Genomic DNA, 25,690 nt, shown 5'->3' on the forward strand with positions numbered 1-25,690 from the left:
CTGCTTCCAAAAATTTATTAACCTGAACGCCCTGCTGTGGGCACATATGACGTCTTCTGGAGTTCGCGGTTACCTCCCAAAGTTTCCACGTAGAAAGCGATACTGCAAGTTCCAAAAAGTTCACAACCAACTGAGCGACGACGCTGCCCACTGTTTAACGTCTGTCGGGCAGTTCGGGTACGCTTGCAAAGCATCCATGATTTGGTTATTGTCCAACAGCAGTCTCATTAAGAGGTACTCTCTCTGAGTGCGTACAGATGGTCTTTCTATCGGTTTTACTAATTCCAGCTGTAGTAAGTGTTCAAATGCCTGAAAACAAAAGAAAAAAAATGAGGAAGTGGAAGACAGCATCGCTCTGGGCTGTGCTGCTCGTTGTGAATGACCTGTGAGGCGCCGCGCTGACAGAAACCCGTGATGCGATCTCGACAGACAAGCCCTTCAACGCCAGCTCAATTTTACCTTCGCCTTTCTTCATAAAGAAATAGTATTTGAGCTCTGGTGTACGTGTAACTGACTGGGACCGACTCCCTTGTTCTGGGGTACAAACTGGAATAGCCTGTCACAAGCGCGCAGCCACGTTGCCTAGCGTCCAGTTGAAACGTAACTGAGTAACGTTGAATCAGAACTGGTTGAGGCCAAACCGGCTCTATTAGGCTGCAAATGGATCCCACACACCAGTCAGACCTACTGGGACTTGGATTGACTAAACCAGGTTTTTGATGTGGTAAGATGGATTTGAATTTTGGAGACGTCACTTCGAAACAACAGAAGTGAAGGAGCAAGCTGAGGACACCCACACACATACACAATAAAAGACATTTCAGGCTTACCTTCATGACAACCGGCTTTTCGAAGTTGTACATGCAGTGCGCCTTCCTTTGTATGAACTTCTGGAATTCTGTATCAGTAACGGGGGAAAAAAAAGTTACTTGGGGGAAAGTGAGTGAGTGATTTAGTGTCCGTAAAGTTCACGCGTTTCTCTCACCGTTGTAAACCATCTGGAAGTTAAATGGTTCTCCTTCATAAACATCATTTAAGTGTTTCATAGCTATAATTAGGCAGATTTCCAGGACAGACAAACCTAGAGGGAAAGACAAGAGCTCTAAATATTTCTCTTAAACATACCGGAAACACGAGCAGTTCACACACTATTTTCACCCCTCTATTTCAAATATGTGAGGCCTCCAGCATTTAGTGTCATGTATCATCTTCATCATGTGAAAAAATTCCAGAATTGGAGAGACTAGATAAGAGAACATTTGTTTTCCAGATATTTGAAGCAAGAATGTTAAGAAATGGGCTGCTTCCATCAAAAAGCAAGAAATGTAAGTAAAACCATCACTGCAGATCGTACGGCATGACAAAGGATTTTTAGCAGCACCAAGACGACCTCCGTGCTACTGTATAGCATGTCATGAAACGAGAGCCTGAAGAGGTTGTTCACTGTTCAAAGCTGAAGAAGCGATACAGGGAATTAGCTCCACGGAGACCAAGCCAAACCAAAGCCTATAAAATCCGGAAGCCGTAAGGAAGCAATGGGATAAGTTAACTTTTCCTGGTCAGGGAAGCGATTCCTCCTGTAACTATACTTGGGCTTAGTACCAGCACCAGGAGAAGTTCACTTCTTCCCACTGTTTGCACAGGTCCCAAAACGCTTACCAGAGGAAACTGAAGCGTAGTGCTCCGTACATCCCAGCTGCTGAGGTTTAGAAAGGGAGAAGCCCCGGACCATGCAAAGGCGGCGGTGGCGGCGCACCGAAACACGCGAGAGGAGTCAGTGCAGCATTAGCAGCAGCTCGGTTAAACGCAGGTAAGCGCGTGCTCTGTAGCTCTGAGTACACAATTCAAGCACGCGCACCGACTGCGTACGTAACCAAGCACAGAGCGTGGCAGCTCGCGGGGGGGTTAGTGCTACAGCTCCCAGCCAAAGCACCTTCAGCATCCTCCGGCTCCCGGCACCGGCGGGAAGAGGTCCGCGTCTTCCCGTCCTCCCCCATCGAAATGGGACGGCGCCGCTGCCCAGGCCCCGGGTGCGCTCCCCAGCCAGCACCGCAGCACCACACAAGCTGCCTGGTACTGACAGTTGTGAGCCCGCATCACAGCCATGCACTGCCCGAGCTCCCCGTGTAGAAGGATTTATATCAACTATTCTGTAACTCAATTTCTGGTTTATTCAGCATTGTTACATCCACGCAGATGTACGAATGCAAATTCGCAGGGAGCAGGCTGCACAGGCGGAGGCATTCCCTGGGCAGCTCATGCCAACAGGGGACACGGCACTACACAGCGTCCCTTACATCAGAAGAACTTCAGGGAGAGCCTGAGACAGAAACTTTTTTGGGGAAAAAGCTGAGCTTTACCATGAACAATATTTGCTTTCGAGTCCATTCTATAGTGCTTGCTTGCTTCATGAAGATCTGATGCAGTGATAAGTGGGTGATGCACGGTAACGTTACTTACAGCGAGCATCTAAAAATAAAGCAGAAGACATTTTTCATTTAATTACTAATTACCAGGCACACTTTCTGCCTCGAGATGGAATGCAGAAGGACACATTTCCCCTGGAGTCACCTACTGGAAACATTACTGAATAAACCCTACACACAGTAGGCTCATACTGAAACCTTGTAAATAGCTGGTAGCTACAACTACATTTTGCCAGGAAGGTTTTCCAGGCTGAAAACTTTAAAGCCTCCTCGCTAGAGAACATAAACACTCATTAACTTGTTTATATTAATTTCAATGGATTAGCATACTTCAGTGATTGCTGTAAGAATGACTTACAACTATTTTAAACGTACCTTTGTACACAGAGCTACAGCACACTCATGTCACAAAGCGCTAAGAAAGTGGCTGAAGGCGCCTCTTGGATTACAAAATATGAATTACCCTGCAGAGCATTTCCTAAACAGCCTCACCTAGTTGTAATTTGCATCTCTAACCTTCTTCAACCACCTGTCACAGAAGTGAGTTTTGAACAAGCGTGAGTTAATAAACACATAGTTAGCTGACCGCTTCTGACACCACTCTTGCAAAGCTACTGATTACCCTTTACCCAGCAGCAGGCGCACTGCAGTGACCTTCGCTTGCTCTTCAGGGCTTTAAGTATCTGCCCTGTAGATACTTTGTCAGTTAATATTCATCAACAACAACAATGGCTTTTAGTGACTGCCTCCCACTTCTGCAGGTCTGTGTGATGAACAACGATTTATTTCATCCCTTTAATTGAGGTCTTTCACTGAGAACATCCAATGCTGTCTACCACCAGTCTTTTCCAGTCCTCTTTCGCTTCTTCGAGATGTCAACTGAACAGCCTCAAAAAGCTGTGCGACCATTAGACTTCCAAAGGTACGGAATGAGGTTTTATACTGTACAGGCTAAAGGGAATTCGGACAGGGAAGAAGGGGAGGGGTGAAGAAACAACAGCCCCAAGTCACTAACAGACATGCAAAATGGAAAGAGGTACGGGAGACACAGCAGTATCTCTTGCCAGTCACTGCTCCCTCTGCTTCAGGGCTAGTGAAACCTGTGAGGGACCAGGAACTGCACCGAACAGAGCCTGCAGCACCAGGCGTCCTCTGCTTTACCAGGTTCAGAGGCAGACATGAAGTCCCCCACACGAGAGAAACTGTAGGGGAACAGCATTTATCAAAAGCAAAACTAGATTTTACCAGCTCGGTTATGAGCTTGCTAGTTCTACTTACGTAAAAAGTTACTTATTTTACCTCGCTAAAAACCGTAACTTGTTCAATTCTTCCAGGCTTTCACACGATACCCTTTGGGTACTGCAACATGAAACAGATCCTAAGTTTCCATCGAAAACCCATGTGTTCATCTGACAACGCAAAGCGATGGGGAGCGCTACATGTAATTTAAAAAGAGTTGGTCGTTGAAAACAAGTCCTTGCTACCGAATAGCAGGTAAATAGCAAGAGTAGCCCCAGTTCTCGCCACCACCACACGGCCCATCACGAAGCTTCTCCCACCGGCTCAAATGGCAGACTCCTACAGATTTTCAAAATTAAAGAAAAATTCAACCTGCAGGGCTATTAATCCACGCTTCAGGTAATACAAAAGAATTACAGAAGTGCTAGAATCTGTATAACATACTTTTATGAGCAAGATGACTTCAGAGTAAAAAAGCCTCTTTCTAAAGGAAAAATTCAGAACATGCTGAAGAAAACAATTAGGAAGTTCAGCCTCAGCTCTGACACACCCTGGAGCTCAAGGGGAGGCTATTCAGATAGCCATCAGCTCTTTGTCTGGCTTTCCTTCAAGCCAGAGAGAGAGAATTGGGAGCTGCTAAACTAGAAATAATCTGCAAGCTTGTAAAGAACCCAAGTCCAGAGAGGACTACCAGAAAGAGGACGCTGATCTCGCTCCTGTGTTTCAGAACTAGAGCGGGAAGTCTAGGATCTGGTTTTCGGGGTGGCTATAAACGCAGTGTGCTGGGTTTGGCTGGCGTAGAGTTAATTTTCTTCACAGCAGCTGGTATGGGGCTGTGGTTCGGATTTGTGCTGGAAACAGTGCCGACAACACAGGGATGTTTTAGTTGTTGCTGAGCAGTGCTTACACTAAGTCAAGGCCTTTTTTGCCGCTGACCCCAGCCCACCAGCGAGGAGGCTGGGGGTGCTCAGAAGCTGGGAGGGGACACGGCTGGGACCGCTGACCCCAACTGCCCAAGGGCTACCCCACACCGTATGCCACCACGCTCAGCACAGAAAGCTGGGGGAGGAAGAAGAAAGGGGGAAATGTTTGGAGCGATGGCGTTTGTCTTCCCAAGTCACCGTTACGCGTGATGGAGCCCTGCTTCCCTGGGGACGGCTGAGCACCCGCCGGCCGATGGGAAGGAGTGAATGAATTCCTCGTTTTGCTTTGCTTGTGCGTGCGGCTTCTGCTTTACCTGTTAAACTGTCTTTATCTCAACCCATGAGTTTTCTCACTTTTACCCTTTCAATTCTCTCCCCCATCCCACCAGGGGGGAGTGAGGGAGCAGCTGGGTGGTGCTTAGTTGCCGGCTGGGGTTAAACCACGACACTCAGCTTTGGGAAAAGCTGTAAGCACTACAGAGCCCAAGAACAGCCCACCACAGAGCTGAAGGTTAACATCTGAATACTTGCACAACACAAGATAAGCAGGTACGTTTAGCGGGCTTTTCACACGGACAGAAGCACACAGATATTTTAAGGTGGTTAAAACAGCGTTACTTATCTTCTGTAATGAACATTATTGCATTCATATTAACTGTGTTAAAAAACAGGAGGGAGGGAGGCAGATTAAAAAAAAAAAAAAACAACAAAAAACAAACAAACAAAAAATAAAACCCTCCAAGAGAGCCTCACCACGGGTTAAGCTTCAGCTCATTTGTCGTGATAGGAGGAAGTTCACTGTCAGCATTACCTCCTACCTACTAAATACAGAAGTCGTCTCTCAGAGTTAACAGGGAAGCAGCAGTCTAATTTTTCTCCGCACAGTGAGGAGAGGCCTTCCTTCTCTCCCCTAAGATAACTAGGAAAGGTTGAAGCTACCAAGTAAAATTCTGAAAGCTTCCTCAGGCCCTTGATGCCAGACAACGTGGTCATTCGGAAGATCAGAATTAACTTCCGTCTCAGTATTTCTGGGGATTACTAGCCTCAAGCTTCCAGCACCTCAAGATTTAAAAGATTAAGATCGCATTTCCTGGACTAGCATCACAGTAACGGAGAAATTCAGGACAGCATCTGGGCTACTGAAATTGCTCCATATATGAAACCAGCTCTGGAAAACAAAGTGGTGCTTAATCATACAGTTCATAAAGTGATTTTATCTGATACTCTGCGTAAGAACAAATTGGAAGCGATAAAAGAAAACAACAGTATTTCCTCTGTGTGAATAACGAGACTAGATAAATGGGAACTCTCTTACTGAAGAGGTATCCAGGAGCAACTAGTCCATAAATGCAAGTAATCTGTGCTAAGGAGCATCGTAACAAGAACACTGATTTAGGAAGGAGGAGGAGTGGAAAGAGGGATGACAACAACAAATATTTCAGCTCTAAGTGACAGTCATTCCAAATGCAGCACCGTGTGCTTTTATGTCGAAAGTGCATATACCTACACAGAGAGTAATTCAAGAGCAGCTGAAGAAAAAGGTGAGGATTGGCCAGGAACACAGACAAACCCCAGCAGTGTCAGGAGGACGACAAAGTGGAGAGCGTAAGATGATGCAAAATACAGTAAGAGACCATAGTAAAAAAAAAAAAAAAAAAAAGGGGGGGGGGGGGGGACGACCAAAATTTATTGATCTTTGAAAAAGACAGACATTGATGAAGAGAAGCAGGTTCAGAATAGCAACAGACTTAGTGAAAGAGGAGGAATGGAGGAATATTTGGCTGCAACAACAGCCTTAAAGGTCGAAAAAGTAGGGTTTAGTAGAAGCAGTTTTCAGGATTCACCAGCAACCAAAAAGAATCTCAGAAAGGAAAGATTTTGAAAGTATTTCACCTACAGTTTTGCTTTATAAATGGAAAGGCTTGGCAAAAGTTATTTTAAATACCAAAAACCCACCACCATTTTAATTAAACAGTATACCCTCACAATGTAACGGCTACGGAAATTGGAACTACTCAAATTCATTAATAAAGCACGGACTGATAAGGCATGAAAGAACCCAGCACTGTCAAAAGCCCGCTCAATAAAAGATGTTTCAAGAAAAGCTCAGATAACTGGCTTGAAAAACACAAGTGTTGTTGACAGATTATCATATACATATCCAAATACATACCAACAGCAAGTGAAGGGAGCGCAGATCTTTAGTGCGGTGAAAAAGGTTCTGCAGCACGTCTTGCACAGTTTTATCCTCCGAGAGACACTAAAAACAATTTCAGTGATATTTTAATCATCTCAGCAAATCATTTCATACTCACCTGAAAAAATACCAGCTAGCTAACTTCCAGAAAGAGCTCAGCTTATGCTTGACAATACAATTCTTCCTGCCTAACCTTAACTTTCTGGTCTTTTTTGTGACACTTACGATATTATCTCCAGACTTCAATAAGCAAAGATTCTCTATCACAATTTGATTTACTCCATATCAAACTCAAATAGTGAAAGGAAATACTAATCTTAGGTAAAGGCTTTACACTTATAAACTGGTCTTACTTTAGAAGTTTTATTAAAACCAAGTATAAAGAGCTTTAAATACCTGAACATTATTATTCCATTTTTGTGCAAAAGACTCATCAGGAAAGTCAGCAGGAAGAGAAAGCTGTTCCTTAAATATCCTAATGTATTGTTTAAAATCAAAGGAATTCATCAAATATATCTGTCGGTGAGAGAACCTTGATTTTACTCTCTTCTCCAAGAGCTCCAGGATATCCTTGTTAAAAAAAGTAAAAAAAAAAAAAAAAAAAGCAGATGCATTTAGTGCATTCTTTGCTACAGTAAAAACTACAAGAGAAAACACAGAAGTAAATAGTGTTAAAAAAAAAAAGAATTATTAAATTCTCAGGCTTAAAATGTTCTAACAAGACCTTTGCTAATTATTATAATTGATGTGCCTTGAAATGCCTAACAACTAGCCATTTACCCAAATCATGTGATGTACTACATCATCCAGGATAATTAGTTGCTAGGATACCCAGCAAAATTTCTCCATAGATTATGTAAATATTTCAGTTACTTAAGTCTGCATTCAAGATGTTTCAGCCTATCACGGCTCTAGACAAGTTGTCTCTTTAGTAGATACGTAGGGTGGCAGCTGTCATTTCACATGCCTTTTGTCAGACTGAAAGAATCCAGCTTAAAAAAAAAATTTAAGAGCCAATATTTATCTTCGAAGATTGTCACACAGAACTAAGCAAGTCTGCCATCAAGTTGTTGGTTGAAGATAACGGAGAAAAGCGTACTTTTCTCAGAACACATAGCAATAGACTGGCATCAGAAACAAGCTATGGGCTTCAGCGTTCTACTCCCCTACCTTCTGCTGGGGCAGAATGATTACACTCCTAGTTTCTAGGGATTTTGGGTGAGCCTTTTTGTTTTTTAAGGGTTGTGTTGTCTGTTCGGTTTGGTGGTTTTACTTGCACTAAAAAAAGGCTTTAAGAATACTGAAATCCCTCACCAAAAAGAGAGCGATAACAGTAAATAGAGAGCCAACAGTGCAAGATATAAAGATCCCTTTCGATTTAGAAGTCACATGCAACAGGGACCAGTGATTTAAAAAAAACCAACAAAAAAAAAACCCCAAACCCCCCCAAAAAAACTCAGAAGCAACAGCTATCACCACAACCACAGTACAGCCTCTGGAGACTCTACCTTAATTACATTCAAAAGCAGAGCAATACGGGGTTCTAAATAATGGGTAATGAGGATACCAGACTCAGGACAGTAATGAAGCAAAAGAAAATACTGTAATTTACTAAATCAACTATTAACGATTCTATTAAATTCCAGAAATTTGCCCAGCTAAATATCACCTAAACCCAATCAACTGCAGCTTCAGGCTTCAATGAAAGATTTTAATTATTCTTCTTCATGTCATAACCTGGCTACCTTCACCACCAATCCGGTTTATTGAGAAAAACAGTATTATTTTTATAAAGTATCAGCTTCCATAGTGTTACAAAGTAATTATTTCATAGTATACACATAATCTGTCCACAGCTCCCTATGATGTCATTGTAAAAATGCAAGTTTAACACAGATCCTAAACCCATTTTGAACATGCTAATGTTACAGTAAAAGTGCCCTACTGAAGTATGTGATTAAAAAGAATTCTTTGTCCTCAGGAATACAAGTTAATACAAGTCTGTTCTTACCAACTGCTGACCAAGAAACTGAAATGCCCACGGGCCTCTCCAAAGAGCGAACAACAGTATAATATAAACCAGCCACATGGATAAATATGGCTCTTCTGCGGTAATACAGGACAACAGGCTTGTATCTCCTTAGAAATGTAAACCTGTTCTTTTAAGAGTAAAACTGAAGGCTTTGCAGTTTTTTAGTCATCTAAGTTTGCTCTCAGCAGAAATTATTTTCTTTTTGTCCCCACCCCCACCCCCCTTCCCAATTAAAAAGTCAGAAAAATGGATAACTGAGAAAAGTCTCTTAGTAAATTAAGTAAGGTTCCAGGAGAGGAGAAAACATTCCAGCTAAGACAAAAGCCTCTTTGAAACAGCTACAAACTTTGAACGAGAAAGTTCAATTTCTTACCTGCCTGCATGTAAGTCCAATAACTGTTACTGGAGTCTGTGCTGACTGGGATATATCAAAGAGGTTATAGAGCAGTGTCTGATTCTTGTGATGAACAAACAAGTCAAATTCATCCAGTATAAACAAGACCGGACAGCTGCTAGTTCGATCTCCTGAGATAGCAATTTTAAAAGTTAGTATATGGTAACATCATCATCAGACTTCCATCTCTACAGCCTTCACATTTTCCGGTTTTAACAATTTACATATTTTCTTTTAGCTTTTCACTAAGCCCTCCTTTCACATGTGTACTGCTAAAACAGTAAAAAGAAAAATACACTGAAAAATTGGTAAGGTTTTTGTAGTAATCTGCCAAGCATCATTCCTGGTTGCGAGGAAAGACAGACTTCTACGGCAAATTTTTAAAACAACACTATTTTTAATAGCTTCAATCTAGATAAAAGAATCTTTCCTACATAGCTGACCATGACATGCAAGCCTTTATGGCATCAGTTACACTAGGTATATGTTTGTTTAGTATTAGGTATTTTTTACATTATTTTGTAACCACGACACATTCTTGGGCTAGATTTCTTCATACCACTTGCACAAGTAGACGAAGAAACTTGTATATGCTAACTTTTCAGTCAAGTGACAAACGCACACACACTGTTTCAGAACAGGCACTACTAGTGTTTACCTTTCCTTAAAGCTTCAAGAAGGAACGCAAGATTTTCAGCAAAACTGCCCTACACAGGGAAGAAAAAAGTTTCACAATAGATTTTCAATATCATTCTCAGAATTGTGTGACTACATCAAGTTCAGGCATGTAACGAAGCCCGTTTCCTTCTAAAACCCTGCTTTCAAAACCAGCACGTACTTGAAAATTTACAATGTTACTTCATGTTGTATAATCATAACCTCTTCAGGACAAGAAAACTGATAGTTAATGCTACATTGATCCACTTTTTTCCAGTCTGAAAACTCCAAACTAATTGCCTCAGACAGCTAAAAATTAAGAGATCAGAAGAATGTCTACAAATTTACAAGTAGCTTTATCTTTCCTTAAGTAGCTATTGCATACTCCTTTTCCATCTACACACATGCAAAAACTGCCACCTAACGTGTTCCACTGAGAATGATCAGTATGCAGTTTTTTAATTTGCAACCTTATTAGAGAGATGAAAACATCAAACATTCATGACAGAAAACAACGAATTGCTACGACCATCCTGCTTCAGTTACACGCGCATTTACACACTCGGAAGCACGCAAGCTACGAGATGGGAAATAACTATAATTGAAGACCACAAGCCCTATCAAAGAAGGCAGAAAGGCCAATTTACTCTCTGAATGTGAGTTGCAGAAGCTAAGAAAGGAAAAGTTTCTATGGAGAGAAGTAAGGACGTTCCTGCAAATCAGCATGTTTCCATGCCCATGTGCAACCGAAGGGATTAGATGACTAAGAGTTTAAAGTAGTACTCCACAATAACTTAACGAGGAAAATGATAGGGGAATTAAGCATATTTAAGTCCAGTTTTGACTCCAGCATTTTTGGTAGTGGAACTGGAGACCTTGAAAGGTTGTTCTAGGTCTCTGTTGAAAAGACAACTCATTCAAATGGCTATGCTGAAATTAAATACTTGCTATTTCCTTTTATTACTGCAGCTGTATTTGGGAAAAATCTTAGCTCACCACCAGAAAGGGTTTTCCATTCTCCGTATCTAAAAATCATTTGGGATAAGCAAGAAACCAAAGCACAGCCTAAGAAGCAAGCATTTCCAAAGGATGATAAAGCCTAATAATGACAAATCTACACTTCATCTTGTATTCCACACTGCCTCTAACCTAGTTCTCTGGTTTCTCTTAACTAAAGTAGTAACATTTTATCTCTTTAGAAGCTTTCCAAATGCAACTGATGAAAATAAACCTCATCTATTGAGACTTCACCATTCTCCCCTCTCATAATTCCACTTTAGCCCCTTGGATGGGTATTACACATGACTCACAACTACAGGAACTCTGGCAAACTCAAAGGCCCTGTCTGGGAGCAAAGGAGGAGATGGTGGTCAGAAGGACCTTCTGTCGTACCAGAAGATGGCCTCTCAAGAACATGCACTGAATAACCGGCAACAACCGCGGTAGCTCAGATCACTAGCCCAAGTTATTTCACACTCAAATGAGTGAAATTTAATCTGAAGCACCCCGGTTATTCTCTTTATTACTGACTTTAGTACTAATGTGAGTTTCTTATCTTTGAGAAAAGGTCAATAGAAGCACATATTTTAATAGAAATTCTATGCAAAATGAAAGGCTCTAAGAAGCCTGGAGAGATTTCCCGATGAATTAGAGAAGGTTGCAAATATATGAAAGATACTGCTTTTTGGCTGGTTAACTTGCTTACTCTCTGTCTTGAAATCTTAAAGCTGATGTTTCCAAAATACCCCTGTGAACAAAGTCTCTTCGGAATGCCTAATGCTCGTTTCATTTAGAGGCTTTAAGGAACCGTTAAGAGAGCCTTTCCATTCTTCCTCCTTCTCTAAGTCAAAGCTGATGTTTTTTTGAAAAAGTATCAGGATGCATTAATATTGCCCAACTAGCAAAATGCAACGTTCAGCACTTGTGTAGAACATAAGTATTTGTTGGCAAGCTTGAAGTGTTTGTAAAGCAGGGTCCTCACAGGTACATGCTGCCACAGTTCACTACTGCCATCAATTATTAAGTATTTTAAAAGAGAAAGCTTTGAGAAGACTGAGCCAGCCCATCGCAATTTTGCTAATAAACTCTCAAAGCCCATTCAGTCTCAACAAGCTGCACTCTATAAAGCTCGTTTTCTAGGCAAGGATTTTTGAGGGAGATAAGCAAAGAGTATAATAAAGTTGATACTCACAAAAACTTTGTCCCCAACCACATTTTCGAGGTGCAACTGTCTGGTGATCTCCTTCAGGGCCACTTTATCATTAGTCTGCAGAAGCCCTGAAAGAAAACGATTTTTCATGAAGAACTGGCAGTTCTCCTTCACTCCAAGAGGCCATGTCTACAGCCACTAGAAACTTATCCAGAAGCTTCTCTCCATTTCCAGCCTTACAAAGCTATGCCTTTTTATAAATTAAGACTAGACAGTAATTTTCTATATGTAATAAGAAGTTACTTAAAACAATTCCGTCACAACTGAACTGACTTTTAACATTTTGAAAAGTTATTAAAAGCACGCAAGCTCTCTTTATATAGAGAGATACAAAGAAAGGCATTTTGGACCTCACAGACAAACGTGTCCGTAATTGAGGCTAGATTACAACTTCTGAAATCAAAATCTTTGTTCAATACATACAATATGTAACAACTAAATATAACATAACACATGAATAATGCTGCATTACTTGCCATTCAGATGAACTTCCAAGAGGTTCCCTCTAACTTGTTTCATTTCCGTGAGCTCTTTTAAGACATGATTTAGTAACTAGGGAAAAAAAATACATAATTTCTTTATAAGAACATTAATGTATTAACAGTAAGAAAAGTGTACAAACGGGTATTATCAGGTAGGAAACAGTATGTTCAGTTTCATTAGGTAATAATGTTTTTGAGTATTTTCAAGACTAAAATACTAAAATGACAACTTCGCATTCACTATCATGACTGTAGCGATTACATTTGTTCATTCTGCTGAATTAGTAGGGAAAGAAATATAAAAATAACTCCAGTATTTTAGTGATTCATTTTTGGGGGTAATATCTAGGGCTTTTGCCTTAATCAAAAAAAGCTTTATGAGTTTGAGATGTGAGGGAATTTGTCTCTTGAGTTAGTATAGTATTTGGCTTCATTAGATGCTGTAGAACAAAAATCTTTGCTTAAATCTTTAAAGACACTACACTTATTATTTTCCTCTTACAGTTAGGAAGTATGAGACACAATTAAATTGCACATAATTACATCAACTACTGCTTATAAAACTTAGGGGTCCCAAATTTACAGCCCATCAACTTGTTCTTGGTAAAAGTCATAAGGACTTGGTAAAAGTCATAAGGAACTTGTATTAAAATAGCTATAAGTAGATGAAATGTTAACTTTTCATTCACTTGCTACTTCTTTGCTTTTGCTTTCTCAGCTGAGAATTTGCACCTCCCATCTATGTGTATGTACACATACATATATACACGCATACAATTTTCTTATCTCCAGCAGTCCTTTTTGAGAACTAACATCTTTCACTTGATATAGAATAAGAATATAATTCATTTCGTGATTTGCTTACTTATATTCTGGCAGGAAGGATCACAAATTTTCATCTTCACTATCCTTACATAAAAGGTTTGGAAGAAAATTTAAACTTTAATTAAATAATAAAAATAGTTTGAGTTTTGGTGATGGGGGGGCATGTGGTGTTTGAGGGATCATTCTGTTGTGGGTTTTTTAAAAACCTTAACATTTACTCCAATTAGCTGGTAGTATACAGCTCATCTATACTTTTCTATTGATACTGTATTTAGAAGTAGATACAGTTAGACTCCTACTACAGGTACCGACATTTACTATACGGATACTTGGAACAAAAAAGCTTATTCCCTTGGTTTCTCAAGTTTATGGCCAATAAGCAGATGCCATCCGTTCTGGCTAGCCTCTTACCCAACAATCTCAATTGTACCTTGAAAGTCTACATTGCAAATACGAGAAAATCTAAAAACTATTTTCTGCACTATGAGAGTGCTTGTTGCTTACTTACAAATCCATACATCTACTAAAGGAAAAATAAACTCCAGTTCAAGACTAGCAGGAAGTACGTAGGTGAAGGAATCCTTATTTGCCACTGGTTTATCAACTCTTTCCCCACCACCACTCCTTAGTATTTTGGCAATTATCCTTCTTCTGAAGCGTTATAGGGAGCAGAAGAAGGTAACAGTACTGACTGGTTTTGAAATGCAGAAAAAGAAAGCTATCAACAAATTGGCAGAATGATTGGTGTCAGCTGTATCATGGATATGTTTACCATCATTTATTTCTATTCAGCTGTATTTAAAAGCTTGAAGGCCACTTGCTTTAGCACTTGCGAAGACTTCCAAAGGAATTTTTGTAATTTTTCAATCTTGAATACTTTTTGCAGTAACAGCCAACCTATTTATCACATTATATACTCATGTAAACGCAAAAGATTTAAGTGTTATATACTTTAATATTATGCAAACACTTAAGTTAGATGTCATCCCTTCACATGCCTCAACTAAAAAGACTTTCTTTAAAATACAAAACCTACACTTGTAAACTAGAACTACCATACAATACTCTACCTCCTAGCAATTTAGGTAACAATCTCTGACACGTTTAAAACAGGATTAACATACCTTACCATTCTCTACATATAAAGAGCTACGTAGAAATCCACCCCTTAAGTCTACTCCTTTTACAGTTTTTGGATGCCTCTTCAGTCATTTTTACAGCAGACGCCCAATAGCAATAGCAGGCTAACTTTTAGAGAGTAAGCAAAATGTGGCTTTAGTTGCAAAGATGAACTCCTCTGTGGCAAGAACCGTTACAGAATTGTAATAGGAGAAATGCTGAAAGAAGGCAGAATCTATGACGTAGTCATATCACTGAATGACAAATAGAACTTGTTCTGATAAAATTCTTTCCATTTTACATGTTTTGGGTACCTGTAGGGCGTCATGAAACCTGGTGAAGACACGCGAAGAATTCCAAAACCACGCATACTCTGCAAGTCATTGTGAGGATGGACAGGTACGTGTTTTTGTCAGCTGCACGTGAAGCTATTCTATTTTACAAAATCACCAGGAACTAAGCATTTGAAAAATTTCAGATGTTAGGAAACTAATTTCTCCGTATTGTTATTCAACAGAATTAGCTCACAAGAAGTCCTAGAATGTTTTGAAATTATAGGTAAACAATTAGCAATTCTCTCTTTAAAAACAGAGATGAAAATTTAGGTCCGAAAGCTCCTAGGACTTCAGTGAGGTTCTCTCGTGCTTAATTTGACCTTTTATAAACTTTTAATACATGTTTATACCGCAGTCTTTCCTGATCCTCGGGGTCCAATAATGAGGGCAGAATTACTTTCTCCATGAACCGCAGTTCGTTTCAGCAATTCCAGCAGATGTCTGTGTTGACAACAGCAATAGGTTAAAAATGTCAAACCAGACAACGTTCACTGAAACTACGGGAAAATCAAAGAATCTTTAGAACATAAGAGAAAACTCGATACATTTCAACTTGCTCTCAGAGCCAACACTCAGGGCACGCAAAATGTAATACAATAAAGTACAAAAGGCTGAGTGATCAGATCTCTGAAAATTTTTTAAAATATTAAAACATGCAGAAGTCAGGAGTATCACTAATTCATAAAGTTTGACAATTCTCCACCATGAAATGACAGAATTCAATAATTATTTATTTCTAAAAAAAAAAAAAAAAAAGATTGCTCTCTGTGATACCACTATGGTTCACAAAAAAGGAAGTCTGGCAAACATATTGAAGGAAAACCTTGACATCAGTAAAAATTCATAATCTAGTGGAATATATTCATTTTGACAATCTTCATAAAACTGATTATATGCTAAATTTAGGTATTCAAAGCTTGTCAACAGTGACAACAATACTGAACTTCAAGTTCTTATTCTATTCCCACCCAAAAGAAGGAACAACGAATAACTATATTATCTTCAGACAGACTTATCACTGAGTACCACCGAGAAAGTGCTTATAAAAACTACTGACACTTCCAATTCCCAAATGTTTACAAACACATACATTCAATATGCTTTCTTTTTTTTTAATGCAGAATATTGACAGCATGCAATTGCTTCTAAAGGAGTGATAGAGTCATCAAGGAACAGCTGCAGCAAATGCATGTGGTTTTGTTCACTACTTGAGAGCTAACTATAGCCAAGATCCCCGATACACCTTGGGAAAGAAAAACGAAGAGCTGGGAAGTTCATCGTGTTTTCTAATTCATCAACAGTGGCCTGTTAAGTAGAAGACAGTCTGTAAAGTGTTTTTCAGAATCCCAATATAAAGAGGAGAGGCTTGTTTTGCAGAATACCAACATCAAAGAAATATATTTTCTCACAACAACAATAAACACATCTATGTGAGCTCTGCATGTGTATTACACTACGCTTTTTTAATAACAGAAGTGTTATTTTCCTTCCTGTAAGAGAAAAGAAACTAATGCTCACACCAGGTGATTCAACTTCCGTAAAGTTACTTTTAGAAAAATTGATCGTTTAAAACAAGTTCTTCAGATACGTGTTTGTTATTTTCAGAATTTGACCTGCATCTGTAAAAGGATTAGCACTAGGATAGTCTTATTGTCACAACAGGTCCCTTCTTCCTAACTTTAACCTCCGCATCTGGATGACTCCAAGAAGTAGCTTTGTTTTAAATATGGGTCTCTACTTCACGAAACACGATGTTGACATCCAAGGTTTAAGATTTACTTTTAACACAGTTTACCAGTAAACTGGAGAAAATCTGAAGCAAAAATAAAGATTCACAACAAGAGAATTTAACTTTTTGCTTGGTCAGGTCATTAAACATAGCCTTAAAATATGCATTAAAAGTATCATCTTTCAGGCTCAAAAAAAAAGTGTTTCAGGAATTACAGATTTGAAACAAGGACAAGAAATGAAAACTCAGAGCCAGACAAAACAGCAAGCAACAGTTGTATAAAAACTCTTAAAATCTGAGGCAAGCAATTTTTAGAAGCATTGCGCTGCAAGTCACTTAAGCCTGTATAATTTAGAAAAACAGAGGTAGCAGAAAATTCTGAGTTCACCTGATAATTTTTCTGCTGTGGTTAAAGTAGAATCACTTAGTATTTGAGTCTGTTCACTCACCTGTGCTGATGTTCAATCCCGAACAGTTTTCCAGTAGCATAACGGCGACAGAATCTTTCACGTAAAATTTTTTGCACCTACAGAGGTAACACAAGACAGAAAGAATGCTTGGTGCTTCAAACACCAGAGTGTACCAATAATGTAATTACCGCAATAAAATAATAGTAAAATATGCATGTTTCTGTGGTGTTACAAACAGTCTGTAACATGTAAATGTTGTCATCAATAATAGAGGGGTCTCGAGTGCAAGAATAAAGTTGCAGCAGGCAGACTATTTAACAGACACTTTTGTAGCAGAAAAGAGAAAATTCAATTAAATGATAGCAACATGTGTCCCTTCTGCTACAGTTTCTTTCCTTCACCCCCAAAGGGATGTTACACTTGTTACCAAAATTAGGTCAGTAGTTCATCTAATTCAGAGTTCTAACTTACGGTGTAATACAGGCAAGAAAACACTAAGCAGTTGACTGAAATAAAAGGTAACCCCACTCAGTTATTCCCCCAAATCCACAGCAAATACACTTTTTGCACCACTCGCAATAACATTGCGGCCTACCACGTGTAAACATTAGAAAGTACCAAATTTACAGTTTCTTTGAAAATTCAGTTCAGATACCTTGTTCCTAAAAGTTTGGAAGGGGGAGCAGAAAGTAGTATGAAACTGAAGCTCACATATTGCTTACAAAGGATGGAACGAAGTCTACCCAGCTTGATTTTTAGATCAAGTTCCGAAGTCCTTCAAATTGCACAGGGAATACAGTTACTTTAACTATTGATTCGGATGTACTGCTTGGGGTATCTTTAGATATACGTCTGCCCTGACTTCTCTTCTCCGCGTTAAGAACTGTTACTTAAAATTGTATCTTCAATTCCCAAAGAGCCAACCTTCAGCATCATAGCAGATTTCTTCCTACCACTCGACTAGCAGCACCAAATTGGACAATCCCCATTTTTTAAGAATTTACAGGACTCCATACTACTATTTCTCCCCATCCCTCATTTAAGGTATTCAAAATACCTGCACACTCCATCCTTTTACAATGCTTGGTGTTCAATTTAAGTGCTCATTGTCAAAGAATGTCAGAGATCAAATTGCCAACTGTTAATGAAGTGACTTTCCTTTAAAATCTCACTTGAGCATCTTGCCTTTCAGTCTAAGTGAATGTCCATTTGATCTAAAAACTAACTATATCATTATCATGCACATCTGTGTCATTGCTTTTCCATTCTCTCAATCCAAGTCGGCTCATCTTCCCCCCGACATGGTTTTTCTCTACATTCTTCAGCTGCACCTCTTAACTGAGTCCTTTTTCATTTCTGCTGAATCCTGAGAAATCATGAAAAAGTGCAGTGTTCTATCCCAGGTAAACCTACACTGAGGCAACACTGTACCGCAAACGTTTTGTGTTTGTCTCACCTTAGGTAGCAGTTACTCGTTCAGCTGTTTTAGCTGACCAGTCCTGGGCTACATTACTAGCAGGCTTTTAGTATCTTGAAAATACGTCTTCTTCGAACGCTTAGCTAATTTATAATTTATGATAGAATTATCAGCATCAGCTCTAGGTGATTGGTTTAAAAATAAATACATGTGGACGCATCTTTGTGAAGTGCTCCTCAGCAAGTCTAAATAATGGACAGAAGAACAATAGACATCTATTTTGCTAATAATTCCACTTTATGAAATGAATTCTCTTTTAATATGAGCTGTACTTGTCTACCTGATTTCTCAGTTACTTTTTCTTCTACTAAAGTCTTACTGACTTGATTTCCAGATTTATTCCGTTTTAATGAACAATCTATCTGAACAGTCAGCATTGTCCATTCACAAGTGAAAAGGTTTTCCTCCTATAAAGGGATTTTATAGGTAAATGAAGGAAAGATATTAAAATATAAGGAATCACTGAACCAGAGGTTATTCACTGCAATATGCATCACAGTTGTTAAGTAGCCATTTTGAGAAAACAAAAGAATAAAGCTTAAAAAAAAAAAAGGAAAACTGATTCAGCAGCTGCTGTCCTACCTAACCCAGGCTGTTAAAAAAAAACAAAAAGTCCCCTAGATTCTGATTCACCCTACAAACTGGAAGATGAAGACTCTGTTTAGATAAAAATAGATTTATGCAAATCTGTTGCCACAAATGGCTGCAATAGAGCAAGGCCATCCTTTACCATTTTTATTAAGACTCCAAAAAGTACATCATTACTATAACACTTGAAGCAAGCAAACATCAGGTGAGAAGCTGAAAGAAATACAGAACATAAATACAAAACCCATTTACAGCCCTAGAAATTACATCAAGTATCTGTACATGCCTTTTTAGCTGGTCTAGTAGAAAACTATAGAATGACAGTGATGGGAGAGGATGGAAAAGTTTCATAACTTCAAAACAAAGTCAGTTAACAAAGATGTTACTAACCTGTGAAATGCATTCTCCGTTTGTGCCACTGTTCTCCTTTGACTTACGTTTACTCATTGCAGAAGTTTTCACCTTTAAAAAAGAAAGAGAATATAAGTTATACTCAATTACTCAGTTTTCCAAGTAATTGTTAGTTAGAAACTCTACTCAGATGTTAGTAAACTAAATTTAGTACAGCAAACAAAAGACAGTTTCTCATTACTAAGAACTTAAGTTGTAATGAACATCGTTTCTTAACTGATGATGTAGTTCACCTTACTAGTGAAAAAAAAAACTCAAACCTTGAAGCATTTTTAATTAATTTCTGATTAGATGAAATCCATGTTGATATATAACTTCTGAACAGCATTTGTTTTAGGATGCTTCAACGCAATGCAAACAGTGCCTAATGCAATAGGGAAGGTTTTCTTCAAGTTTCCTTCCAAGTTTATCTAGCAAGTTCTTAACGGCAATGATGACATTCACGAGTCTGTGAATGACATATTAAGTTCCACTAAGACAGCACAGCCACGGGCAAACTGATCTTGCACAGAACCAGGAGTGGCACAGCTCGTGCGTTTGTGCTTCAGATACGTTATTGCGAACAACCAAATCGATGCTCTTCAAGGATGTTGTACTAACAAGTGACATTTGCACACCTTCTCCTCTCACCAACCACCAAGTGTAATTTGTTTGTTTCAATTGCGTTTAGGGTAGTTTGAAACAAGGTGTTTGTGTTTCTGCAGCTGGAACAAGCTACAGGCACACGGTAACGTGTTAAGTTTTTTATAGGAACGATCGGCTATCCATGTCTATACTGGTGCAGCTTATAACAATAACCACAATGCCTCTCGAGATAAGCAGCCTGAGTAAAACCCAATTCTCCTTCTTTGTGCTAACAGAAAGCTCCCAAGCCTTACTCTGCAACAATTTACGCTTATTTTAGCCCAGCCGTTTCCCTTTTCTCCCAGTTTTGCTCATTCTATTGTACGGCCAGCACCGTTCGGGCCCCTGGCACAGCCGCTACGGCCGCAAAGGACGAGGCTGGCCGCTAAAAAACGCATCAGTGAGGTAGCCACTACGTGAGCAGACGCACAAGAGCGCACGGCGCGGGAACACAAAGCCGGGGAAGCTGAACCGAAGCCATTCCATCGGAACAGCAAGGCTACCGGGCGAGGAGCGCGCCCGTTCCCGTTTTTTTTTTTTTATCCGGGGCTCACAAAGTCCCACCGAAGCCCCGCAGCCACCGACCGCCGCCACTCCCAACCCAACCCCGCCCCGGCCGCGCCGAGCACCTTGTGCGCTCCCGGTGGGGGTGAGGGAGGCGGGAAGCGCCGCTCCCGCCTCGCCGCCGGAGAGACGCCCGGCAGCACCTCTGCGGCCTCCGCAGACCTTCCGGCGGGGCGGCCCATAGCCAACAGCAGCCGTTACCCTCCCCCTCCCCCCCCCCCGCTTCAAGCCAAACCCCCGGGACCCGCGGTGCTGCCAGAGCTCGGGGGAAAGGCGAGGCGGGGAGGAATCTTCCCCTTCCCGGCACCCACCGCACTGAGGCGGCAGGTGGAGCGGCGTGGCCTGGCCTGGCCTGGCCTGACCTGGCCTGGGCTGGGCTGGGCTGGGCTGGGCTACCCCGCCCCGGCTCCCGCCGCTCCCTCACCTGAGGCGGCAACCGCCGCAACCGCCGCCCTCGCGCGCCCGCCCCGCCGCGCCGCGCCGCGCTCCCGGCAGCCCCCGCGCCGCCCGCCCCGCCCCCCTCACGTGACAGCGGGCTCCCCCCCCCCACTTCCGCCCCGGCCTTCCCCACCACTTCCTTCCGCCCCGCATCCCCTTCCGGGTGCGGGCGGCGCGCGCGGCCCTGTGGGAAGGCGCGTCCCTCCCTCTCCCTCTCCCTCTCCCCCCCCGCGGCCTCCCGAGCTCCCCCGGGGCGCATGCGCAGTGGCTGCCTCCCCTCTTCCTCCCCGGCAGCGCCGGAGCCCCAGCAGCCGGAGCGGCAGCAGCAGCTGAGGATGAGGAGGAGCGCGGGGGGGGGCGGGGGGGCCCGTTATTTATACCGTTAAAGGGACAGGCCGCTAATTCCGCTCGGCGGGGGCGGGGGGCCGCTGCCAGGCGCCCCGAGTTTCTCCCCCCCCAGCCCCGCCGGAGGAGCCCGGGGAGTTTCTTTCCCTTCCCCCCCCCCCCCCCCCCCATCTCCCGCGGCGGCCGTTCGGCGGAGGGAGGGCGAGCCCGGGAGGCGGCCCCGGCGGGAGGCACCTCGGCGGGGGAGCGGCAGGCAGTTGGGCAGCCCCCACCCCCCGCGCTCCCCTCCTCCCCCTTTATTACCCTTTGTGTGCGTCTCCGCCTGCGCCGCTCCGGGGCCGGCCGGGCGCCCGGGGGGCCGCTGAGGTGAGTACGGGGCGGCGGCGGAGCGGAGCGGGGCGGGGAGCGGGGAGGGGGGGGGGGAGAAGCGGCGGCGGGGCCGCCCGCTTGTTTACCTCAGGGAGGGAGCGGGAGGGGGGGCCCGGCGCTCGGCCGCGCTGGGCCGCGGGCGGCGGGGAGGGGGCGCCGGGCGCCCGCCTGTCACTTTCTGCCCCTTCTCAGCGGCGGGGGCTCCCCCCGGCACGGTCCTGCCGGAGCTTTGTTGTCCGCCGGGGAGCGGGTGATGCTCCGGACCCGGCCGCCCTCCTCGCCCCGCCGCCCCGGGGGCTGCTGCTTCGGGCCCCCAGCCGCGGGCCGGGGTAGCGTCGCCCCTCAGCTGAAGGCGCGGTGTTGTGAGGAAAGTTCAGGGTGGCGGCGGTGGGTGCCGAGCCCCGGCTCGTCCCGAAAGTGTTTTACCTCGCCGCAGCGGGGAATTCGGTGGCTGAAATAACGGCGGGGTGCCGGGGAGCCCCCCGGCCTCGCTCCCCCCGGCTGGGCTCCCCGCGGCGGTTTCAGGCCCTTATTTGACTTGTTAAACCCCTGCGGTCGGTGAGGCCCCGGTGGTACAAAGACCCGCTGTCGAGCTGAACTTCCAGGGGTAGTCCAAGAACTGGACTCCCGGCGAACGTCAACGTTTGCAAGATCGGGATCGGTGTTGCGCGTTTGATAGCAGTACGTGGTTATCGTTGGTGGCTGGCTATATTTGGTCAATGGTTTGCTCAAATATATGTATGTGTCGTGATCTGTTTTTCCATGGCCTTCTACTGGGAAGGCCAAATGTCTCCATCCAGGCTTACGATGTCGCTGGTTTGTTAGGTCAGGTGCCGCTGGTAGGCTGGTCTGACCGTCTTTTCTACTGATTAAAAGGAAAGTTATGTGTCAAAATGTCTGAAACGGATTAAAACGTAAGGGGGCAAACTAAATGCCGAACTCAAGGAAATACTGGAAGAAGCCTTCTAGAGATTTGCACGAATCCATAAGTAAGAGTTCGGGCATTAATGCCAAGTTGAACTAAGAGTCCTCTATATAAGTGGGATGTTTATATTAAAATTGCTGTTGTCTGCTTATTTCTGGAGCTTAATTATGTCCTCGGTAATTTTAAAAAGACGGTTTGAGTGCTCAGTTTATTAAGTGCTGTGGAGCATGCTGAACCATGAAGTAGGCCATGAGTATGTATTTCAGCAGGGCATCACGGTTAAATGGTGGTCAGCGGAGAGCGTGTGTCATCTCTGCCTCACACTGGAAGGGTAGCCACAAGAAAGAGCTCTCCTGAAACCCTTTGGTATCTCCCATTTCTAATTTGTACGTATGTATCTTGTGCGAAGCAGCAATTTTGTGATCAAACTGGAGTTTGAGAAAGCCGTAATTTGATGGGGTGGGAAGAATGAGAGAAAAATGTAGTTGGACCGATACTTAACAATATTGTGAAGAAGAATTGAAGGTAGCGGCCATAGTTGTGGTTCTTTCTAGTAGTTTGCCATTAGTTTTCTGTTAGCTTGTGAAAACAAGATTACTTTGGTTTTAAACACATGAAAACATGCGATAATCCTTGTCAAAATCAGCAGATACGCGTATAAAAATCCAGTCTTTAAATGTGTGGCTCTCCTTTTAGTGAGTTTACTACAGGCAAGAGTTGGACAGCAAAAGACTGACCAGGAATAAAGGACACTGTTTTCTTCTTTTTTTTTTTTTTTTTTTTTTCCTTCTTCATGACAATGCTTCCTTTCTCAACCTGAGGTACCATTAATCTACTTTCATCTGTACATGGAAACCTATAGTGGCTTCGGGATTACACTCCCGATGTATGTAGAGCTGCAGATCCGCGTGCAACTTTCACGGCCTACAGCTGATGAGATGTATTATTTATTATGGGGATTTGAGACTTTGATTTCTTTGTGTTTTAGTGTTAAAAATAGGTATGATTTGTTTTAATATGATTGCTCAGTAAAATACCCTAACAGAATTCTAAAGCTGGGCAGAATAATTCAGGGGCTTCTCTTACTTTAAATCCTAGAGATAAAATTACTAATAAAACCTTCCTTGCCGTAGGCTGGTTTGGGGGGATTGAGTAGGGAAGGTCCATCCTGAGGAACCACTGGTGGGGCTGGGGTTCCAAGTTGTGTGGGAGGCAATTCCTGCAGTTGGGCAGCGCCTAACACAAAGGGGTCTCAGGCTAATTTGAGGCTTCTGGCTGCTGTCACAACAACCGTCTAAGAACTGAAAGAATGGAATCTCTCAACCTGTGTTAAGGAAGACTGTGCCTTATCAACAGCTATAACTAAAGGGCAATACAGTTTTGTTTTGTTTGGATTCTTTAAGCTCTTTTTGCTGCTATTATGAATAGGTATTTACAATTGCTAATTGCTTTTGGGAAAACTTTGTGCACATTTTTCAATTATTTACCTTCTGAGCCAAAATTAATTTTAAGTATTTTCCTGTATTCCAAGTTAGTGACTTCCCAGACTCTAGGTCAGAGAGATTGTTTCGAATTAGCAAGGAACCTCCCATGGCAAAATGTAGGCTGTGCTAGATGTAAAGATGCCGTTCAGGCCAGACTTATATTTGTCTTTAACAGTCTTTCCGTGGAGATTGCTGTCTTACCTTTCTTTGTAGATGAATGTGTTAGTTTCTATTTAGACTAGGTAAGCGGATGTTTGAAGAGAATCTTTATGATGCAATACTTTGAATAATTTAACTTTTCTTCACTTGCAGTCCTTTCATTCTTCTTTGGCTGTGGAGGGATCAGTCTTTCTCCTTCTTAAAAAGCGCTGAAGGTCTTGGCATAAGTAACAGTCCACTCAAAAATGGAATGCCTTGGTTTTCAGTTGGGCTATTTAATTCAGTTTGTCAGTAATTTTTTTTTTTTTCCTGCTGTTATTCGTGGCGATTCCTTGTATGTGCAAGATCAGTAACTTGAATACAGTCCATAACTACAAAATTAGTTTCTGAACCAGCAGCAAGTGCTTATCGTGGATGTTCCTTCTGGAAAGCAGTAGACCAGGTGGGTGCCCATCTGGAGCCCCAGGAATGTCAGTGTGTCTTTCTATGGGCTTAAGAGACCACATGCACAAAGCAGCTTGTAAGAGAAGAATCCCCTCTTTTAATGGCTCGGGACACAAATTTTGAAAGTGACTTGAGCTTCCTTTTCAAAAATACTGTTGAAACTTTTGAAGAGTGGGGAGTTCTGTTTCTTCTTTTGGGCTTGTTCAGTGGTTTGGGTGCTTGGTTTTGTTTGCTTGAGCTTTTTTAAGGACCCTGTATTGGTTTCTGTTTTGTCCCAGTGGAAGTGGGTATCAAAGTTACCATTGATTTTAACAATAAAAAGATACAGGATACATTTTTGAATGCTCTTATGTCATTAAGGACCTGCTTATTCTTTTAAAGACTTATTTGAATGTTTGAAACCACAGGCTTTCACTGGCTTTTCTTTGTAACTATTTTTGGAACTATTAGGTGGAATAATACTGCTCAATCAGTTTCAAATAGGCCTGCACAGGAACCAAAGCCTGTATTAGGAATAAAATTTTGGAAGAGCATTGGAGGCAGGTAAAAATTAAAGCATCCTGAAAGCTACGTAGCTAGAGTTAAACCAAGTGGGATGCTAATAAAAAGCAGCAGTTAAGAAATGAAGAGGTATTGACTCCTTTCCTCTCTTTGAATTCCAAGTTCTTTATTATAGCGATACGTATTTTTTTGATGAATCGTCTAGAAAAGAGTTCAGACTTTGCACTGTTTTTAAATCAAGGTGAAATTTGTCAAACCCACTTAGACTACAATGTTATAAAGTGTATGAGTACATATGTATATATGTTTAGCTACATACACGAATGCACGTGTACATACAAACGAGTATATAAAAGAAATGTAAAGAATAGGTACTTTAAAACA

General features: G+C 42.0%; 2 protein-coding genes across 25 annotated transcripts in view; one reads left to right on the forward strand and one right to left on the reverse strand.

Annotated features, from left to right (window-relative positions):
- ORC4 (origin recognition complex subunit 4) lies at positions 1 to 22,627 on the reverse strand. 7 transcript variants are annotated; one of them, XM_087732365.1, is made up of 14 exons: positions 22,220 to 22,627; positions 19,433 to 19,504; positions 17,017 to 17,093; positions 15,189 to 15,279; positions 12,554 to 12,629; positions 12,060 to 12,145; positions 9,870 to 9,918; positions 9,191 to 9,342; positions 7,182 to 7,355; positions 6,762 to 6,848; positions 2,361 to 2,469; positions 986 to 1,081; positions 831 to 898; positions 1 to 309 (listed from the first exon to the last, which is right to left on the reverse strand). In XM_087732365.1, exons 2-14 carry the CDS (start codon positions 19,487 to 19,489, stop codon positions 121 to 123), a joined length of 1,311 nt encoding a protein of 436 aa, XP_087588491.1. In that variant the 5' UTR covers positions 19,490 to 19,504; positions 22,220 to 22,627; the 3' UTR covers positions 1 to 120. The 7 variants fall into 7 exon arrangements, with proteins under 7 accessions (XP_087588491.1, XP_087588490.1, XP_087588489.1 ...); XM_087732364.1 differs by lacking the exon at positions 22,220 to 22,627 and adding an exon at positions 21,066 to 21,128; XM_087732363.1 differs by lacking the exon at positions 22,220 to 22,627 and adding an exon at positions 20,707 to 20,848.
- Positions 21,338 to 25,690, forward strand: part of MBD5 (methyl-CpG binding domain protein 5) — a 155,198-nt gene continuing 150,845 nt past the window's right edge. For all 18 annotated transcript variants that reach the window (XR_015698850.1, XR_015698855.1, XR_015698849.1 and 15 more), the window contains exon 1: positions 21,338 to 21,790. The gene's annotated coding sequence lies outside the window, so the exon portion shown is untranslated. The remainder of the gene's footprint in view (positions 21,791 to 25,690) is intronic.

The sequence above is a fragment of the Nipponia nippon genome, unplaced genomic scaffold (genome assembly GCF_047370975.1).
Source record: "Nipponia nippon isolate SJK-2023a ecotype South Korea unplaced genomic scaffold, ASM4737097v1 scaffold_5, whole genome shotgun sequence".
Lineage (NCBI taxonomy): Eukaryota > Metazoa > Chordata > Aves > Pelecaniformes > Threskiornithidae > Nipponia > Nipponia nippon.